General features: G+C 36.6%; 1 protein-coding gene across 1 annotated transcript; it reads left to right on the top strand.

The window, feature by feature from the left end:
* The first annotated feature begins 1,303 nt into the window (after window positions 1–1,303).
* Window positions 1,304–21,106, top strand: LOC130436157 (sialoadhesin-like). Its single transcript, XM_056766994.1, has 16 exons — window positions 1,304–1,313; window positions 1,686–1,847; window positions 2,013–2,258; window positions 2,466–2,729; window positions 3,110–3,185; window positions 3,274–3,410; window positions 4,722–4,778; window positions 5,057–5,392; window positions 5,558–5,803; window positions 6,774–7,028; window positions 7,130–7,393; window positions 18,276–18,539; window positions 18,608–18,695; window positions 18,781–18,859; window positions 18,960–19,040; window positions 19,127–21,106. Exons 1-16 carry the CDS (start codon window positions 1,304–1,306, stop codon window positions 19,220–19,222), a joined length of 2,661 nt encoding a protein of 886 aa, XP_056622972.1. The 3' UTR covers window positions 19,223–21,106.
* Window positions 21,107–23,103: the final 1,997 nt, after the last annotated feature.

Below are 23,103 nucleotides of genomic sequence, written 5' to 3'. Positions count from 1 at the left end.
CGTTGCATAAGGTCTGTCACCTTATTGCTAAATAACTAAATAAAATCCTAACGCTGTCAGAAAGTCTTTATTTTCATCCAAAACTAAAAACCACTTTTAGCAAATGCTTTGTTGTGAAAGTGCTGCCAATGGCATTGTTGGTTACTCACGGCACACATTTCTGGAAAGAAAGACAGCAGAAACCAATCATCCAACCTGAGGTATTAAGGACTGGTTGGGATATTAATCCAAATAATAGATATTAACATGATGCACCACTATCATTACTATGAATTGAGATGCAATACAACGCTAAATATGGCCGCTATAGCAAAGGAGGTCCCGCCTTCCAGTAAAAAGAGCCAATCGCCAGTCAATAAAGACGTATGATAATCTGCCGTGGGGCTTAACACAGAGTTAAATGAGGCATAATGTGAGTTTTGGAAACATTACGGATACAGTTGATGTCAGTACTTGTTAGTTGGAAATAATGGGATTTTTGCCAGCGGTTAAAGAAGCGGTCACGCTATGATTAAAATAACTGCTGGAGGCATTGCAAACATGCATGACTGCCACAACTTCTCTAAACTCATTGATTCAACACCGTCTCAGTGCCCGCGGCTGCAATTTAAAAATGATGTGATCATTAAGCACTTATACCTTCCTGTTATTTTAGAATTTCAGGAAGTTTCTGTCATGATTTACGTAAGTGTAACTACATCTAGCAGATACTCCACTCATAAATAGCTGTGAAGTGTATGGAATTATCTTTTTTTATGTTATTAGCATCGTTTTGTATAATATTTGCTCTTATGTCGATTTGTTACTGATATTTTCCCATAAAACAGAAACCGTCCATGCCTCGGAGATTCATCACCTAATCAGAATCAGTCATGAAAAGCTTCGATAGTACGCAACATCAAAACCACAAATGCTGATGATATTTTTTTACCTAAGATCTGTAAACATGAATTATCATCATCATTTTTAAGTTCCTCTGATGTTGTTGATGAAGAGATCAATATTTAGAATGAGGAAGAATTTATTTTAAGAAGCATTGTGGAAACTACCTACAGTCTATCAGTTCACGTACATCTTGTTCATTCATTGACACACTCATCACAGCACGGTAAGACAATTTTTTACACTGTCTACCAATCTACAGAGCTGTAAATTAATCTTTTAAATAGAACTTTACTCAGTAAATGTTGTTTCTTTACTGTAGTTGAGGCTCTTCAGACTCAAGATGAAAATGTAACTGTGTTGTATGATTATATAGGTTGCTACGGCCATGTGTTTCACAATATCTATGATAATTCTGCTCATGACTGCTGGTAAGTACAGATCACACTTCAGTCTTCACACTTATACAATCACTTTATACATTCTGACATCAATTATTTTTTAAGAAGCTACAAACTTTGTAAACATGACATGAACTACGATGGTTCGAATTAAGTTTCTTACACATTGTTTCATGTTATACATTATGACAATTTAGTTTCCTCATATCTGTGTTTCAGATGTTGGTGGTCAGCAGGATTGGGAAGTGAAATACAATCCTTCATATGTTTGTGCATTAAGAGGCTCAACAGTGAGAATGTCCTGTTATATAAAATATCCTCATGACCATGTGGTCAATAAAACCGTCTGGACCAAAACTGCTGTGACTACTGAAGAACCAGATGACATGTGTTTTTCCTCAGAAAACGGAAGAGTTCAGTGTCACAGTGAAAATAAAGACAATTACAGCATCACTTTGACAAATGTGACAGAAGCTGATAAACACGTCTACTACTGCAGATTTATAACAGACAGACCAGATGGAAAATGGACAGAAGTTCCTGGAGTTCAGCTTAATGTCACAGGTAGATCTACAGAATCATATTAACACACAGAGAACATGAGACATTATATTGTGTAACTCCGATCTGATATAAATTCATAAAGTTGATGTTGTGATGATATTGATATATTTTATTCTGTATTATGATGATGATCAAACAGAGAGTTTGTTGTTATTTTGCTGTCAGACCTCCAGGTGGAGACACAACAGAGAGTGAAAGAGGGAGATTCAGTCACTCTTACATGTAAAACCACCTGCAGACTGACTGAAGAAACAACATTCATCTGGTACAGAAACACACAGACATTAACTGAACACACAGTGAATGAGTTTCATCTGCAGTCAGTCAGTCGTCATGATTCAGGAGTCTTTAGATGTGCTATAAGAGGATCTGAACATCTGTCCTCTCCTGGTGTTCATCTCAATGTTGAATGTGAGTAAACACTGATTCATTAGGCCAAATTCAAACCAGAATTAATTGATACAATTGCTATACAAGTTGTTTATTAGAGCATCACATTCTGATCTCAAAAATATATTTTCATTTCTAGGGATGCATACAGTTCAGTTGTTACTATTAATAAAAATAGAAAAAACATGTGATGAATCAAATGATACTGAATAATTCTTTTACATGTAGATCCTCCTGAGAAAATCTCAGTGTCCATCAATTCTTCTGGTGTAATAGTGGAGGGTGATTCAGTGAATCTGACCTGCAGCAGTGAATCATATCCACCTGTTCACATCTACAGCTGGTTTAAAGAGAATCAAACATCATCTGTTGGATCTGGACAGACGTTCAGCATCACTAACATTAATTCTAGTCTCAGTGGATGGTTTTACTGTGTGGCTCAGAATAAACATGGATCTCAGAGATCAGCTGCTGTATCACTCACTGTTAAAGGTAAACTGTAATCATATTAATAGAAAAGTTAATCTCAAAATCAAAATTGTGTTATTTTTTTACCCAAATGAAGTTCAACATGTTTAAAGACCCCTGGCCTTCTCATAGACATTATGGTTATGGTTGTTGTCAAGGTCCAGAATAGTACTAAAGACATTGTTTTATTGGTCCATCCGCTCATACTGGCTCAATTAATTTTTTTGAAGCGACAAGAATACTTTATGTGCAAAAAACAAACCAGAATTACGAGTATAAGCGATGTATTCTTCTATGTCATTTCAGTCTATAGTGTGCGTTCACGAGAGCCCTTAGAAGCGTTTTTCTTTTTTTTGTGAGTGTGCAATCTGTTATGATGTGATCTTCTTAAAATTTTGTTTTAGGAGTTCACTCAGTTTCTGGATTTGTGTCAGGATGTGGAGGACTGTCTATTGTCTTCTTTATGGGTCTTTTTATTAAGTATGTTTTACTTTTTAAACCTTGTTTCATTCATTGACTTTATGTTTATCACATGTGTGTATTTTCTTTTTCTCTTTTTCCCCTCTAGGAACAGGAGGACTGATAATAGAGAACAAGACATGAATCAGCATCAGGTTAGCGAACACACATCTTCATCTTCACCTGCTGTAGATTCTTCTTCATCTCATGAATCCTGTGCTGATGTCACATTGACGGCTGTCTCGAGTGATGATACATACACAGCTCTGAATCCTGCGTCCAGAACATCTGCAGACATTTACAATACAGTCAGAGTAAATCTGTCAAACATTCATTCACAAACATTATTACACTCAAATTCACATGAAAACAAGATCTATTCTTCATGTTTCTTTCACAGTTGGATCATTGCAGGGCTGCTGATGGCTTCTACATGACCCTTGAGCTTCAGTCCAGATCTTCTGAATATGAGAACTAGCAGTAAACTCATATCACATCCAAATTGATACAAAATAAACATTTGTATATTAAATGGATCTTACTACTGTACGTCAATAACATTGTTCATTTATCACATTCCTTGAATGTTAATAAAGTCTTTTCTCTATGGAAGCATGTGTGGTTTTGATGGATCAAATAGTTCAGTGTTAGTTCATTACAATAAGAACTCATTTCACTGCTCATGTTGTCTGTGTCGAGTGGAGAATGGATGTTGTGATATGTTTTATCCACTAGAGGGCTGTTGAATGTTTTAGAGATCTACACACTAACACAAATCTTAAAAACACCAGACTGAGATTCTCCTAAAAGATCAATGCAGGTTTTTGCCATTCAGTACAGCTCTTTATTTCACATGTTAACCTGTCACAATGGTGCATTTGAAGATGATCTTGCTAACACACTTCTCTCATCTTTTAATGTGATCACATGCGCTCACGTCCTTTATGGTCCAGTACTTATGTCAGCCTCAGACGTCACAGCTCTCTCAACACAATGTGTGTCAGGATGAGGAAGTGACATTAATATCTAAAAACTATCACATCATGAGATGCTAGTCCTGATCTTCTCATTATTCTGTGACCTTTTCTCATATAAAACTTTAATATGTGAAATCTGCTGCTGTTGATGTTTGTCGTTGTAAATCTGAAAACATTTCCATAACTTTATTTCTTCAGTTCCTCTCATCTTTTTGAAGGACACACATTCACAGAAACAGGAAGACTAAAACATTCATTTTATTTTAAGAAGCACATTCAAGTGTGAAAACCACCAACTGCCCATCAGTTAAATATACCTTCACATCTTGTTCATTTCTTATTTGTGCATTGACACAGACGCTCATCACATCACGGTAAGACACAACAGATTTGAACTAGAACTCTATGAATGTTTTGTTGCTGAAGATGAAAATCATCCTCAAAACACATCAGTGTGTGAATGAGCAGTGAATTCTTGTGAAACTCTTATGTTTTGTCACTAACGAAATGATGCAGAAATGAGTGTTTGTGATGTTCACATGTTCTTTTCATGTCATATCTGTATATTGTGTGATTGTAGAGCTTGTTATGGCGGCGTGTTTCACAATATCTCTGATGTTTCTGCTCATGACTGCTGGTAAGTACAGATCACACTTCAGTCTTCACACTTATACACTCACTTCATACATTCAGTCTTCACACTTATACACTCACTTCATACATTCAGTCTTCACACTTATACACTCACCGTATATATATTCTCACATTTCTTTTAAAAGAGCTTCACACTTTGTGTCTTATAACATAAACTGTCCGACTGATGTTTAGAAAGAAACATAAACGGTGATTTGCCTGGACTTGTTTTTACGTGTTTTGTGTGTCATCTTCAATAGTTTCCTCATTTGTGTGTTTCAGCTGTTGATGGTCAGCAGGATTGGGGAGTGAATTACAATCCTTCATATGTTTGTGCATTAAGAGGCTCAACAGTGAGAATGTCCTGTTATATAAAATATCCTTCTGACCATGTGGTCAATAAAACCGTCTGGACCAAAGCTGTTGTGACTACTGAAGAACCAGATGACATGTGTTTGTACGGAAGAGTTCAGTGTCACAGTGAAAATAAAGACTCTTACAACATCACTTTGACAAATGTGACAGAAGCTGATAAACACGTCTACTACTGCAGATTTATAACAGACAGACCAGATGGAAAATGGACAGAAGTTCCTGGAGTTCAGCTTAATGTCACAGGTAGATCTACAGAATCATATTAACACACAGAGGACATGAGACATTATATTGTGTAACTCTGATCTGATATAAATTCATAGAGTTGATGTTGTGATGATATTGATATATTTTATTCTGTATTATGATGATGATCAAACAGAGAGTTTGTTGTTGTTTTGCTGTCAGACCTCCAGGTGGAGACACAACAGAGAGTGAAAGAGGGAGATTCAGTCACTTTTACATGTAAAACCACCTGCAGACTGACTGAAGAAACAACATCCATCTGGTACAGAAACACACAGACATTAACTGAACACACAGTGAATGAGTTTCATCTTCAGTCAGTCAGTCGTAATGATTCAGGAGTCTATAGATGTGCTATAAGAGGATCTGAACATCTGTCCTCTCCTGGTGTTCATCTCAATGTAGAATGTGAGTAAACACAGATTCAATAACATACATGGACAAACATTAATAAATATTTATGTGTTTGACATTATGTAAGGGATAATGTACAGGCAGCTGGTTGTTATCGCAGAAATAAGTCTCGACAGTGTGATCAGGAACCGACTTGAAGGGGTGGGTCTTGTATCTCAATGAAGGGGCTTATTTCAGGATAACAGCCGGCTGCTTGTACATTATCCCGCTTATTACACGGCTACTTGCCACATGAAAGGTTACATCAATTTACATCAATTTACATTTACATTTACATTTAGACATTTAGCAGATGCTTTTATCCAAAGCGACTTACAAAGAGTTAAGGAGCAATAAGCGATAGTTCATACAGGAGCCATAATACATTAGGTGCCAAACAAATTTACTGGTTTCAACAAAAGCTAGACCACTACCTGTTGAGAGAAAGTGTTAGTGTTTTTTTTTTTTCATTTGTTTGTCAAGTATTCACAGAAGAGTTGGGTTTTAAGTAGCTTTTTAAATGTTGTGAGAGATGTGGTTGAACGGACAGAATTAGGAAGAATGTTTTATAGTAATAAACGACGTTCAAATGTCACGAAGAGGCAAATTGGTTTAATCATTTGTAAATATAATGTCATATATGTTATTAAAGGACATATTTATAATTCATTTTTGTGTAATATTAAACTGCCCCTCTCAAAATGATTAGCAGAATACGGGTTACAGGGTCTTATTAGTTTTGAGCGGTTGTTATTTGAAAATAACAACCCTTGCAATCTTGCGACTGTCCAATCATAATCAAGCATTCAAACGAGCCGTGTTACATATCAATGTAATGTAAAATATTGTGTTTTCTTTGGGTTTTACCTCTTAACTTTGCAACACTTCAGATGTAAATGTTAATGTGCTATTATCCCATTTTTTTTTTTTGAACGTGTTAAAGTGAGATTAATCAAAAAACTGTAAATAATACTTTTACATCTAGATCCACCTAAAATCTCAGTGTCCATCAGTCCATCTGGTGTAATAGTGGAGGGTGATTCAGTGAATCTGACCTGCAGCAGTGAATCAAATCCACCTGTTCACACCTACAGCTGGTTTAAGGGGAAGAACATGGTAAAATCTGGAAACATCTACAGCATCACAAGTGTCAGACCAGATCACAGTGGAGAATACAAGTGCAAGGCCATAAATACACATGGAGAGAAATATTCAGAAGCTGTGATGATGAATGTGATGTGTAAGCGACAGTAGCTCCCCCTTGTGTTTGATGGTGGAAGTACATTGATATTGTGTATTTTAATGTTTATGGAAATGATAATGAAAATCTATCTGTTGTAGATGCGCCAAGAAATGTCTCGGTGTCCATCAGTTCTTCTGGTGTAATAGTGGAGGGTGATTCAGTGAATCTGACCTGCAGCAGTGAATCAAATCCACCTGTTCACATCTACAACTGGTTTAAAGAGAATCAAACATCATCTGTTGGATCTGGACAGACGTTCAGCATCACTAACATTAATTCTAGTCTCAGTGGATGGTTTTACTGTGTGGCTCAGAATAAACATGGATCTCAGAGATCAGCTGCTGTATCACTCACTGTTAAAGGTAATTACAAAATAATGAATGTGTGTAATATCTTACACACAAATCTTCATAAAAATCTTGTTTTAAGGTTCTGCTCTGCACACATTTTCTGGGATTATGGCAGTATGTGGAGGATTGTTCTTCATCATCATCATCATCTCAATCTTTTTATTTAAATGGTAAGTGAATAATAAAAACAATGATACAAACGGGAATTTTTTTAAATGTTTTTTTTTTTAATTTCTTCAGGACGAAGAGGAAAGACGGCAGATTCAAGGTTAACAGGCAATATAAGGCAAGTCAGCAAACACACTCCAGAGTTAAAGTGTGTGTAAAAGTTTCTTTGCTAAATCACAACACAAGCTGCGCAACGTAATCCAGTTCTTGGATCCAAAGTAATTAATCAATCATAACTTCCCTTATTTACTTTATTTAATGTGATTATTTTATTTGTTCAACCCTTCAGGACAATCACTTTACTGGATCAGCAGGAGCATCTTTAGCCAATGATGTTCCACTTTATTCACTATCAATGGCCAATCAGAGAGAGGTTTCAGTGTCTGCAGATGCTGATGATGTTCAATATACCAGTGTCCAATACATCAGAAAGAATGAGAGGATGAATATGAAGAAACAGAAGATTTCCCATCAGACCTCTGATCCTCACAGGTGAAACACATTGAACTCTTATTCACAGCTCTTGTGTTTGTTGGAGAAGGGTTTGTCAAAAAACAAATCGGCATTAATCACATCCACAATAAAAGTTTGTGTTTATATAATATATTTTTGGGTACTGTGCATATTAATTTTGTATTTAGGAAATATTTAGATTGATTTATTCATAATTTGCTAATAATTAACATGATAAAACGGTCCCCTGTTGGCTGCTGTTTCATTTTATACATTTAATAAATAACATAGCCTATAAAATGTAAACACAAACTTTTATTCTGGGTGCGATTCATCACGATTAATCGTTTGACAGCCCTAGTGGAAATCGATCTGTAATGTCAAGTTAATATGTTCTTGATCATTTTTGTCTCCAGATCGGCCGATGTAATCTACAGTTTACTCAAATGATGAACATGTGAACAGTCTGACAGGACTCAACAGAGAAGCAGAACAGAACTGTTCTACAATCTGGATTCCTTTGGATCTCTCGCTGTAATTGTCAAAGAGTTTTTTTATGCAATGCAAATGTACAGTAGTTTTCTTTTAGGTACAGAGGAACCTCTTAATGCTAAATAAAATCCTAATATTCCAGAGAGGCTTTATTTTTTATTGCAAATCTGTTGACAAAGTCAAGCAAAATGACCATAATCATGTTAAGCGAATGCTTTACTGTGTATTTCAATATTCGTCAAATGAGACGCTTTGCCCTCAAACATTTTGCACGTGAACTCATCTTGAGTCTAAAAAAATCTTAAAACCGCCATCAGGTGGATGAACTAGCTTGATGAGGTTGGCTCATCTAAGACATCTCCTGTCAGATGTCAAACAGACATGTAGAAGTCGTCTGTAAGATATTCATAATGAAGAATGTCTGTAAACTGCCCTTTGTAACATGTTTATCAGATATTCCTCCTGATATATAGCAGACATGTTACAGACGTACCTGTGCTATCTGGGAAGGTCCCATAGACCTGGATTGAAAGTGCACTGTTGCGTTTTATTTCCGCAATCATTGGGCAAGATGAACATTATTGCTACCAAATAGAGTACCAAAGAAGGCAATTTCCACATTGACAGACCCTCACAGATCGCACCACAGAAAATGACATCATCATTCAGCGCTTGAGGGTATTTAGTTTCATAAAGTATCTGTGGTGTTTTTTGGAAGTGTGATGTTTATTATCATAATAAGAACCGAATAATATTGTAAAATGGCACATACTCATACATTTTAATGTTGCATTCGTTGTTTTGTATAATATTTGCTGTCTTCGATCTAATTTTTTCTTATATTTTCCCAAAAAACATCCCATACCTCCGAAATTAAGAATCTAGACTCAATACCATCTTTTATTAAAAACTCTTCTGCTCAAGATTTTTTGTTAGATTATTGTTATTTGATTTTAAATGTGAAGGAATTGTTTTGTTTCTTAAGTTCCCTTTCATGTTCTGGGTTTGATGAAGGTCACACCACACACTCAGAAACAGGAAGACAAAAAAAAACTGTTTTATTTTAAGCAGCATATTATTGCTGAAAACCACCAACAGTCCATCAGTCAAAAAGGTTGTTTTGTATTGACACAGACACTCACAGCACGGTAAGACAAATTTGATACTTTAAGACTAAATCAAGAAAGCTGGAGTGAACATTTATAAAATAAAGAAACCATTTTAACTCCCTAAACATAAAGATTTTACCTTCATAAACTCCGTAAAATCATGACTGTACACTGTAAAAAGTCATACCCTATTCTATATCTACTCAATAAAAGTATGGCAACAGATTACAAGCATTTTTTTTTTATTAAAAACAATTTATTAGAAATGAGTAGATTTTAATCAATTTTATTACACAATATAATTGAATAAATGCAACTAGTGACAAAATAAAATTTGCATTGCACTGCCATAAAAAATGTACGTTAAAAGCACACAGATACAGCATGCTAAAAAAATCTACAAATTCAAGGATCAAGAGGCCAACTCGAGAAAACACTGATCACCATGATGATGACTTTTGTTAGCTGAGAACGAACCTAAAACATAAAAAATCTGGACACTGAATGTTTTTAAAATGTTTTCAAAAGCAAGCAACACCTCTAAGGAACGTTCTTATAACAAACTTTTGTTAGCTGGGTATATGTTTTCCATGATGTTACATTACTTACCGCTTCGGCGAAATCGCTTTTTTAAATGTCGTGGCTTATCGCATCATCTGGTTAGGTCACAGTGTTAGAAGGGAAGGAATTCATTTGTTGTTATTCTTATTTACGGAGTTATATCTGTGTTTTTTCTGTATGCTTCTTTCATGTAATCTCTCTGTGTTTCTGACTTTTTTCCAAAAGTTTTGACCAAGATAATCTTATCTCAGAACCTTTTGTGTCTGATCATTTTTAGGTAAATTCTACCCTCTCGGAATAATATTTAAAGTTTAATTATTAGTTTTGATTATTTGTTATTCATTTTTAATTGAATAAACCTTATAACCTTAAGTAAATTTTATTTTGCCTAACCCTACCTCTCACTTCATACATTCTGACTTCATTTCTTTCAAAAGAGCTTCACAATTTGTGTCTTATAACATGACATGAGCATTTTGTTTCATTCTGTTTAGAGTCATGAAGCTGATTTGCACAACTTGTTTACGCACAATTTTTTGCCAAAGCAAATAGGCTGCAGTATAAACCACATCCTTTCGATATAAACAAATGGAACAGGGGCCAAGCCAAAAAATCCAATTAAAGTTAAAATATTTTTTCCAAAGATCATGGTTTCTATCATTTTAGTCAGTTCTCATCACGCTGATGTCCAAGTGTTCATTTTTCTTCATTTACGATTGAGTTATCAGGTAATATATCGGGCTTGATAACGCAGCTACAATGGAAGTGAATGGAGGTGCGTCGTCCATCTTTCATACGGTCTGTGATTCATACGCTCAAGTTTTTTCAAGTGTTTCTAGTGGATTAAAGACTGTGATTGTCAAATAGGTTTTATCTTTCTGTTGCAATGTAACAACGGTTCCTTTTGAGTAAAGTGTTACCTTTACATATTGCTAAATAATTAAATAAAAATTCTTTCAATAGTTAAATTTACATTTAGCCATTTAGCAGATGCTTTTATCCAAAGCGACTTACAGAGAGGATAAAGGAAACAAAAAAGTGATCAGTGATAAGGAGACAATTACACAACAAGTACTCACACCAAGATTTTACACCAAGTTTTCACGAAGCCGGAAAAACGTCTAATGAAAGAATGAGATAGAGAAAGAGGGTTGGTGTTTTTTTGTAGAGAAGCCAACATTTAAGTATTCAGGAAAAAGATGTTTTTTAAGTTGTTTCTTGAATGATGAGAGAGATGTGGTTGACCTGGGTGCATTTGAAGATAGTTCCTCCAGCAAGGAGTAGTGAATGAAAATGAGCGGGAAAGCGATACCCTTTTCTGGAGGTATTACCAGACGCCGTTCATTCACTGAACTCAAGGTTCTCGATGGGGTGTAAGAGTATAGGAGGGTAGGAAAGTATGACGGTGCAGAGCCAGTGGTAGTCCTGTAGGCAAGCATCACTGACTTAACCTGATCCGGGCTTCAATCGTTAGCCAGTCAAGAGGGGAGACACATAAGCTCTTTAAGGCTCCTGGAAGCTGCTTTGTTCTGAGCCAGCTGGAGTGGTTTGATTGCCTTAGCAGGAAGACCAGCAAGGAGAGCGTTGCAGTAGTCCCGCCTAGAGATATCAAGGCCTGGACAAGGAGGCGGGCTGCATGCTCATAGGGCCTGATGTTCCTGATGTTGAATAATGCAAATCGGCATGACTGTGTTGCTTTTGCAATGTGATCACTGCATGCCCGCATCAAAGATTACTCCAAGGTTGCTTGCTGTTTTGAAGGAGTAATACTTGCCAAGCACTGTTACGGTAGGATTTAAAGGAGAGAAGAGGGGTACCTGTCATTCTAGCGATGATAGGATAGCTAGCAGGATCTGATAAATAATGGTTTCAAAGGCTGTAGATAAGTCTAGCAGAAGTTGAACATATGATTTGCATTCTACCTTGTAAGCCACAGTGCTTCTGTGACCCACAGCAGTGTTGTCTGGGTGGAATGGTTGCTTTTGAAGCCTGACTGATTGCCGTTCAGCAGTTTGTGCTGAGTTAGGAAGTTAGATGCCCATTCGAAAAAAAGAGCCCTTTCAAGGGATTTTGCAATGAACAGGGGAAGTGAGACTAGTCTGTCTCTCTCTGAGAGAGAGAGAGAAAGAGAGAGAGAGAAAGAGAGAGAAGGGTTCAAAGTGGGGTTTTTAAGTAGGGTATTGTTCTTGGATATGGATGGAAAGGTGGCAGTGAGCAGGGAGAAGTTGATGATGTGTGTGAGTGCTGGTGTGAATGAGTCTGATATGCCTGTAAGAGATGGGAGGGAATTGAGACGATGGGACAGATGTTGGGATTGCTGGAGAAAAGTTAAGAAATGTCAGTTTCATTTAAAGCAAAGAATGAGGAGAATGTGCAGTCCAATGTGAGGGTTGCGTGTTCAGAGGTATGTGGTTTAGAAAATTGTTTGCTGATGGGTGCAATTTTTTTCCGGTGAAAATTTCTGCAAAGTCGTCAGCTGTCAAAGAGGAAGTGGGTTGGATGGAGGGGGACAGAGAAGGGAGTTGAAAGCCTCGAATAGTTGCTGTGTGTTAGTCCCCTTACTTACGTTTGTGCTGTAGAAAGAGGTTTTAGGTACGACAACACTTGCAGAGAAGGTAATAGTCATTGGGATGCTTGTGCCATTTAATTTCTGCAGCACTGAGTGTTGTCTGTTGATGCCCGTTGTATTATTGCCTTGAAGAACTACACATGAGCAAACATGAACAAGACCATGGGCTCTACACCTGCGCTGGAAGTGCACTGTTGCATTTTTATTTTAGCAAACACTGGGCAAAAAGAACACTATGACTACCAAATATGCCAAATACCGCAATTTCTATTGAGACAAACCTTCACAGAACGCACCACAGATAATGATGTTGTCATTTAACACTTGCATCACCTAGTTTTTCAGAAGTGTTATATTTTATATCATAATAAGAACTGAGAAATAGAGGACAGAGGCAAATACTCTTGAATTTATCTGAAATGTTTTATTTCATTCAGCACAATATCTGCATTGTTTTGTATAACATTTTCTGTCTTAAATCTCATGATGCATAGATTTAGAATCAAGAGTCATTCACAGGAATCATTTATTCAAAGGAATCATCAACTCTAATGTTCAGGAGTTTTGTTGTAATTTGATAAAAATGTGAAGGATTCATTATTTTGGTTTCTTAGGTTCCTCTTCCGTTGTGGATAAGATGAAGGGCACAAACGCTCAGAAACAGGAGGACGGAAGTATTCGTTTTATTTTGAGCAGCATATTCAAGTGGTAAAACCACCAACAGTCCATCAGTTAGAAAGGTTAGTCATTTTTTTATTTCTTATTTGGTCATTGGACACTCATCACAGCAGGGTAGGACATTTTTTACATGAGTGTTTGTGATGTGTCCTGTTCATATGTTTATCTCAGGTTGTAACTGTATTTTTTATGATCGTAGAGGACGCTATGGCGATGTGTTTCACCATATCTCTGATGTTTCTGCTCATGATTGCTGGTGAGTGCAGATCACAATTAAAAGAGCAATTTGTAATATTAAGGAGGATCCACTGACAGAAATGCAATATAATATACATAACTATTTGTTGCGAGGTGTATGAAAAACGTACATAATGGATCGTTATATTTTTATTACCTTAAGCCTGGCTCAGACTACAGGAGTTTTAAAATCCTGACAGATTTTAAATTCTGGTTGCAGCACACACATAAGGAGAATCTTGCCAGATTGTTTTATGTAAAATCTACATTTTCAAGCACTTCAAAAATAGGTTTGCCCTTTGTAAACTTGCATTTATGAATGTGAAATGTCCAGAGAAGAAAACGTTGGGGGTAAAGTTGTGTTTATAAATAAGACTAAAGGTAGCAAGTGCAAAAATAAAAATCGATTGATTGGAATTTTTTATTTCATAGTTGCACATCAAAAGACATTTTAAGACACCCAAATACAGGATAATATTAAGATTATCATACCAGAGGACGCCTCTTACGTCATCTCACCGGGGAACAGAAGTTAACAAAGCGACATCGCAGTTCATTTCCCGAGATCTATCTGTCCTATAATGAAAACAGTATATTTCCACGATTGATGAAGGAAATTCAGCTATGCAACAGGTCTAGAGTGTGTGACTGTACCGTTTTAAATGTACTTCGGCGTTTCCGCGGTGAAAAGCTATGGCTGAAGTTATGACTGTGCTTTGGACGAGCCGCTTAAGTTTAATGTTAATAAATAACGCAAGATTTTTTTTTGAGAGAGTAAAGATGAATGCCAATGTGATTATACAATACTGGATAAAACCAAACACATAAACGCATGTATGTGTGCCTATAGCCAAATAACAATCTGTTGAACGAAACTACAAGCTACGCGTCAGCAGTTATCTTACGCGGTGCATTTAAACCGACGCGACTTCTCCCTGCAGCTCTTTTCTTATATATTTGGTTGCAGTATGTTTCTGAGGATAAATTATAAATACAATCATGTTGTTGCCACAAGTTGTTCCTCCATCTCCGCTGTACAATGTACCCTTGCAGGAGCTTTTGCGGTCGCCATTTTTAAATGTCAGTCATCTCCCTCAACTTTCAGATCCGTCTCTCATTGGCTGTAGCGAAAGTACCAAAGTCAGGGGGGCGACTAAGGGGGGCGACTAAGATTTCTCTCAGAGCAGATCGGGAGGTGAAAGATTCGATCTGAGAACGCCTCACATTACTTGATGATCCTGGCCGAATCTCGGGCCCGATCGACGTTCTGGGCCCGATTTTGTCAAAGATTCAAGGAGGGGAAACCGGGGTAAAATCTGGCCGAGAATCCTATAGTCTGAGCCAGGCTTTAGAATGAGCTATTTCTATCTACATACACTGCGGGTCAACCTGGGGTGCTTCTCAATATCCCTCCTCGTCTCCTCGCTCCTCTATCCTCCATCCTATGACCCGGGAACCGATCGAGCTCAGCCATATTGAAGGACATCTCAATTCTCTAATTGCACGGGGAGGAGTCGAGGATCGAGGAGGGAGGAGGCTTCCCGAGGAGTCATGAGCGAGGATACACTATGCGGAAGTTTTTTATTGCCTAAACGTGACGCACGTATAAATTCTCCTCCCACTTCACATCTGCTCCAAGTCCTAACCATGGCAGAACATTCAAACACACTTAAATGTGATTATTAAGCATAAAGTTATTGTAACTGTGTGTTCTTTTTTTGACAGTGCCTTTAATTTCGATGTATAAAGTGTACTTTTCAGCACAGAAAAGTAATTTAATTATTTTAATTATAATCATTATCATTATTGTTTACATGTACAAAACACAATGTATGTGAAATCACAACAACAAAAATTCATTAATAATAACTGGTAAAAAAATAAGAACAAATGTGGTATTTTTTGGAGGTTGAAATATGGAAGTAAAAAAGTGAAAAATGTGTTTGAAGCAAAGAGACGTGCTGAATAGCACTAACTGAAAAAAAATGCATCGTATTAACAGTTGGTGCATTTTATGGTTCTGCAATTCAATATGGCTGTACATTTAAGATGTGAATATTTCAAATTGAAACATTTCACACTCGGTATCACCGTCTAAAAATTAAAAAATCAAAATTCACCTTTTAAATTTCATTAAAAAAATTCAACTTGTTTTTAAATTCAACCTTTAATGTTCGACAGATAATTTTCAGTCCTTATTATTTCGATTTATAAATTCACTTCCACAAATTCAGGGGTTCAAATTCGGCTTGAAATTCAAAGTTTCACATCCGGGAATCCCAGGAAAAGCAATAGAGCGCCGATTCTACAAATGCATGATATCTTCCTGCTGCCTGACCGTTTCACCAGCAGGTGGTGTAAGTCGGTTCTGAAGTAGATCAAATCAATAAATGCAGATACTCTTAACAAGAACTGTTAATACAATGCATTTTTTTTTCAGTTAGTGCTATTCAGCACGTCTCTTTGCTTCAAACACATTTGTCACTATTTTACTTCCATATTGAAACGGTTACAATTTAAATAATTATATCTTATGTTCAAGAATATATCCGATGTTCAAGCTAAATCTAGTGGTGTAGAGTCATCATAAGTTGACGACGCTTTGAAGTGACGCTAAAGAGCGAGGATATATCATTTCACTTGCTTCGATTCCTCCGTCCTTGCGTCTTTTCCCCTGCTTCCTTCTCTCGCATCCTGAAGAGGTGGAGAGCTAAGACACGAGGAAAGGAAGCGAGGAAAGGAAACGAGGACGCACAAATAAGAATTGAGAAGCACCCCTGGAATTCGTCACATTGCTACTCTATGATTCTACGACAGCCGTAAACGAACAAACTGCTCTAAACAAAGCGTTTCGTAAATATGTTACCTCCTTTTGCAAAGAAGCGAAAACGCGACAACATCTTTGTTCTGTGTCAGCCACCACAGTGCTTCAAAAGGGAAGTGTGAGCGGTGGACTGGTTGGTTTAAAATCACAACCTCACCGGTAGATGCAGCTAAAAACAACTGACTGGACCTTTAGACTTCACTAGACCCGCTTTATGAATTTCAAGCTAATAAATCACTTCACACTTTGAGTCTTTAAACATGACATGAACTTCAAATATGCAAGGACTTGTTTACAAATTGTTTTTTAAAGTTTTATTTTTTAATTTCTCTGTTTCAGATGTTGATGGTCAGCAGTATTGGGGAGTGAATTACAATCCTTCATATTATTGTGCATTAAAGGGCTCAACGGTTACAATGTCCTGTACTCATCCACCTGATTATTTGGCCACAGCCTACTGGAGCAAACAAACATATTTACCTGGTGTAGAATCAACAAACCTGTGTTATGACACATATTACAGCAGAAGGAGTGAGTGTCACTCTAACAGCATCAGTTTGAAACAGGTGACAGAAGCTGATGAAGACATCTACGACTGTGGATACATTGGAAGGCGGACAGGATATTCTAGATCTCAGCTTATTGTCACAGGTAAGTCCAGAGATTTGAATCACAGAATCATTTTAACTCAGTAATTTAGTTGATGTTGTGATGCTGTGATATATTTTATTCTGTGTTATGATGATAGACAAACAGAGAGTTTGTTGTTGTTTTGCTGTCAGACCTCCAGGTGGAGACACAACAGAGAGTGAAAGAGGGAGATTCAGTCACTCTTACATGTAAAACCACCTGCAGACTGACTGAAGAAACAACATTCATCTGGTACAGAAATGGGCAGAGATTACCTAAACAGACAATGAATGAGTTTCATCTGCAGTCAGTCAGTCGTCATGATTCAGGATTCTATAGATGTGCTGCTGGAAGAGGATCTGAACATCTGTTCTCTCCTGATGTTCATCTTGATATAGAATGTGAGTAAACACTGATTTATTGCCACACAAGAACAACTCAGTCTAATTGAATCAGAATTGTTTGATACAGTAAGGTCCAATTTACAGAAAATATGATAATACAGTAGATATTTCTAGACTTTCTTATTGATTAGACATAAACCGATATTTGAAATTTGGCCAAATATCAGCATCGGTGTATTTTATTCAGGAAATGCTCACTAAGATGCAATGCAGGCTTAAGTTCCACGACCCCAGTTAAATTGATCATGTAAGGTGGAAGAGATAGAAATATTGTATGGCTAACTAAATTAACAATATGTTTAATTTTGATGTTGAATCATGTCATGTTTGTGCTTTCTTAATATTGGTATCGGACATTAAGAAACCCATATCTGTCAACCCCATAGATGATTGTTTATTTTTTGTTTGGGTTCATCTTGATCATTCAACTGTTCAACTTATGTTAAGATGTACAATATTATATACAGACCTTACTGACCGCAGTTATCAAAATAAAATCCTCTTTTGACTTCTACCAGTAAGACTCTGGAGTCATGATGACGTTGAAACGATATTTATTTATAAACTAATCGCAAATGAAGCACAAATATTGAACAGTATAGTTATTTGCCATAGGCCCCGACCGTGCCAACTCCCAGATGTGTGGACAAACATTGAGTACATTGAGAGTCTTCGATGGCAGAACTTACTCTAACATTTCCATTTCGGAACGTTACATTGGGAATCATGAAATGAATAAAATAATACTAAATACTACTTTACTATCTAGATCCTCCAGAGAAAACCTCAGTGTCCATCAGTTCTTCTGGTGTAATAGTGGAGGGTGATTCAGTGAATCTGACCTGCAGCAGTGAATCAAATCCACCTGTTCACAACTACAGCTGGTTTAAAGAGAATCAAACATCATCTGTTGGATCTGGACAGACGTTCAGCATCACTAACATTAATTCTAGTCTCAGTGGATGGTTTTACTGTGTGGCTCAGAATAAACATGGATCTCAGAGATCAGCTGCTGTATCACTCACTGTTAAAGGTATATTTACATTAATGATAATGAATGTCCTCTCTTATGAAGTCGTCTTCATAAACATCTTGCTTTAGGTGTTCGGGGTTCTTCTCTATACATCATTTTTGCGATTCTGGCAGAATGTGTAGGACTCTTCATCATAATCATCATTCTGATTATTAAGTGAGTCGGAAACGTTTTAAAATATTGTTTCATTCATTTATTCTGATCTAGTTTATCACATACATGTGTTTTTTTTTCTCTGTAGAAAGAGGAGGACTGATAGTAGAGCAGAATACATCAATCAGACTGAGATGAACCATCATTCATCTTCATCTCCACCTGATGTAGATTCTGCCTCATCTCATTAATCCTTCAGTGTTGATGTCATATTGAACTCTAAATCAAATATTGTTTATGAATAATGATGAACATCTTTCTCTATAGACGGCTGTCTCGAGTGATGATACATACACAGCTCTGAATCCTGCGTCCAGAACATCTGCAGACATTTACAACACAATCAGAGTAAATCTGTCAAACATTCATTCACAAACATTATTACACTCAAATTCACATGAAAACAAGATCTATTCTTCATGTTTCTTTCACAGTCGGATCAGTGCAGGGCTGCTGATGGCGTCTACACGACTTTTGAGCTTCAGTCCAGATCTTCTGAATATGATACAATAGCAGTAAACACACATTAAACTCTCTCTCGCTCTGACAGTGAGAGCTCTAGTCTGACTGGAATGATGTTATTTCTTTATTTGTTACTAATAATTAACATCAAGTGATCAATACTTTTCTATTATTTAGTCATTTAGTCATTTAGCAGAGGTGAGACCAAGTCATTGTTTTCTAGTCACAAGTAAGTCTCAAGTCTTTTTATTGAAGTCTCAATTCATCTCAAGCCCCAATCACGAATTTCAGTTTTGTATCGACAAAAATCTGCATTATTGTGATCAGTGTTTGTATTTGTTGCGCTCTTTACTCTCTTATTTTATATGTTCAATTTGGTGTCTTTGGACTGTTGTTACTGTATTAAACTACAATCGTCGAGCCAATTTAAGCCAAAAGATCACTTCTGATTAATGTACTCATTATGAGATTTTTTTATCTGTTAATATCAGTTCTCTGCTTATGAAGTATGAACTTATATGAATGTACACTGGGACAATATTTAGGAATGAAATAATTTATATACAAACTGTTAAACAGCTTAACCACTAAGACAAACGAAGACATGAAGAATCTGTTTGTGAATCTCAATAATTCATTCTTCAACAAAAGAAAACTTCATGCTACAATGCATGCTGGATAACATCATAGTACAAAACTCATTCATGACTCACAGAATGCATTGCAGTTGACATGGTTATGTGAATTAGTTTGATCATTTTCACCATTGTTGAGGTTTGTATCATGAGTGCTGATCTGTAGGTGTGTCTAAAGCGATCCGTTTATTTTATCTAAGTTCCTATGCATTTACAAGTCAGAGCACTCACACCAGTCATCTATTTCTCAACAATATTACATTTTATTATATTAAACTTACATATAAATAACTTGCTTTTGTGCATGTCGGCTTTAGCGCACAAGTGTGCCTTCCAAAACACTATAATGTAACTACATCAAGCACCACTTAAAAAGAAAAATAAGTAACTTAAACGAAGCCAAAGATCAAGATCCCTCCTAAAGCAAACACTGATCACAATAATGGTGGTTTTGATGGGTACGAAAATTATATTGATTCAATTCCATTAACATTCAGGTTCTTGTGAACCTCTATTGATCTGTCGCTAAATGAAATGATGATGAAATTTTAGTGATTTGTGATTTGATGAATGTTGAGTTTTAGTGATGCTTTTGTTCATCTTATGTCATAACTGTGTGTTGCGTAACTGTAGATGTTGTAATGGCGACGTGTTTCACAATATCTGAGATTTTCTGCTCATGGCTGCTGAAAAGTGCAGATCACACAGTGCAGTTCATTAAAACTTAATCTAGCATGATCTTAAAACTAACAATATTACTGCGTTATCTATTGACATTTTTAAATACACATATAATTCTATCAGCCAAATTAATCTTTACTTTTTTGGGGCCAGTAAATCAAACTCAGTTACGAGTGCATGAAGCCAGAATGAGATTTTCTAACCATTGTGTCTCCCTTAGCAAATTTTTAAACAGTCGCTTACAGTTATTGTGAATACAGGTTTATTTTGACACCCCAAATGGGAATAACGCTTTGGATTGAGTTTTTCAATCATCCAGTAGATTACTTGAAGAAAACCAGGTTTGGTAGGTGGCGCTATATCCTCGATTTGCAGTCCGGCTTTGCAAGCATATCATATTTGAAGTACATCATTGCATCAATGCAAACACTGGCCAAAATATGATATACTTTATTACAGATCCCAAATGTACCACAAAAGTAATTGATTTCCACTAAAACAACCCTCACAGATCGTGAAGCAACATCTTTTAGAACTTACGCCATGTTGCTTTTTTAAGTTGTTCTGTTTAAGAGAAAGTTTCTCTGGTGCTCTTCTGATGTGTGACGTTTCATGTTTAACAAAAACAGAAATATGCTACTGTGGAAAGAGGCAGATACTCAAGTTTCTCTGAAATGTACGAATATTATTTTATTTGTTTGTGTATGTATAAGTCTAAATAAACTGTCTTAAGTGTCATTGTTACTGTGTTTCCCCATGAAACAGAAACACTCAACACCTCAGAGATTCAGAATCGAAAATAATTCAATAGAATTATTTATGAAAAGCTTTGGTCTAAATGCTTTTGCGCTAGATGTTTGTAGATGTTTGATTTGCAATCTGGAGGATACATTTTCTTAGTTTCTTGAGGTCCTCTTATGTGGTGAAATGGCACAAACATTTGGAAACAGGAAGACCAAAATTATCCATTTTATTTTAAGAAGCAAATTCAAGTGTAGAAACCACCACCTGCCCATCAGTTAAATATACCTTCACATCTTGTGCATTTCTTTTTTGTGCATTGAAACAGACGCTAATCACAGCATAGTAAGACACAACAGATTTGAACTAGAATGTTTTGTTGCTGAAGATGAAAATCATCCTCAATACACATGTGTGTGAATGACCTCTGAATTCTTGTGAAACTATGATGTTCTGTCTATGAGAACCTATGAGAAATGAGTGTTTGCGATGTTCACATGTTCATCTCATGTCATATCTGTATGTTGTGTGAATGTAGTGGTTGCTATGGCTGTTTCTGCTCATGACTGCTGGTGAGTGCAGATCAAACTTCAGTCTTTCCACTAATACAGTCACTTTATACATTCGGTCTTGAGTTCTTTCAAAAGAGCTTCACACTTTTTGTCTTAAAATGTTTATGTCAGTGTGGAATGCGAGTAAACCCTGATTCATTCAGAACAGTTTGATCCAATCAGTGTCAGGATCGGTGAGGCAGAACCCAAGCTCAGGCAGCGTTAGCGAAACACGAAACTGTTGTCGACAAATAAAGACCCGCTAAGGGATAAATAGCAACTGAACAGAAGAGCTACTAAACAAAAGTAAAACAAAAACTACCCATAAGGGGGAAAACAGTTAATAAGGTAAACTAGTACAAGGCAAAATGCAGGACCACAAGAAGGTAAACTTGGCAATGGCGATACTGAAGCAGTCAGAGTAAACTATGCAAACTTAGTAAAACGAAACAGCCCAGGACATCAAACACAGGGGCATTTAATAGGGCACCTAACAAAGGATAACAAGGGGCAGGTGTAGGGAATCAAACACTGATGGGAAGCAAAACGAGGAAACGAGGGCGGCGGGGTCAAAGACAAGACCGGAGAGAGAGCATGGCCTGCCAAAAAAACAATGCCATGTCTCTCTCTCAACTCAACTCAACTTAACTCTACTTTATTTATGTAGCGCTTTTTACAATTTCCATTGTTACAAAGCAAATGTACATGAGATGTCATATACCTGTAAAAACAAGAAAAAGGTGAAAACACAGAAGACAGACATACCCACATACAAACGCTCCACACACACAATATGCACACATACTTACACACATCGACATAGACGGACACACAGACAAGCATACACAGACACGAACGCATGCACTCACAGTGAAAGCATACATTTAAGATAAAGGAGAGAGAAACACAGGTCAAATGTTAAACATACTATAAATTTCTATATGTAATATTAATTATGTAAAACTTTTGAATTCTAAAGCAGCCCCCCCAGCCAGGCAAAAAGTGCAAAGAAGTATGCAAACAGTGGCGAGTAACCCAAAACTCCAATCGAGAAAAAAAATGGATGGAAGAGTGGATGGTTTTACTGTGTGGCTCAGAATAAAATGGATCACAGAGATCAGCTGCTGTAACAGGTATTTTTATTTACTAAAAAAATAAATGAATTTGTGTCCTCATTTGTGATGTAATCTTCATAAACACATTGTTTTTAGGAGCTTATGGGTCTGCTCTGTGCACAATCTCTGGGATTGTGGCAGGATGTGTAAGTTTGTTCTTCATATTAATCATTCTGTTTCTATAGTGGCTAAATATAAAAAATAATTAAATAATATCTTGAATGAA

Source organism: Triplophysa dalaica, chromosome 2 (genome assembly GCF_015846415.1).
Source record: "Triplophysa dalaica isolate WHDGS20190420 chromosome 2, ASM1584641v1, whole genome shotgun sequence".
In the NCBI taxonomy this organism is placed as follows: Eukaryota; Metazoa; Chordata; class Actinopteri; order Cypriniformes; family Nemacheilidae; genus Triplophysa; species Triplophysa dalaica.
This window is presented reverse-complemented; position numbering and strand designations above follow the sequence as displayed.

What these genes read in the sequence shown, in the direction of transcription:
- LOC130436157 (XM_056766994.1), top strand. An exon ending in TGTATCACTCACTGTTAAAG is followed by an intron (nt 7,394 to 18,275) that starts GTAATTACAAAA and finishes TTTACTATCTAG; the next exon opens with ATCCTCCAGAGAAAACCTCA. An exon ending in TGTATCACTCACTGTTAAAG is followed by an intron (nt 18,540 to 18,607) that starts GTATATTTACAT and finishes ATCTTGCTTTAG; the next exon opens with GTGTTCGGGGTTCTTCTCTA.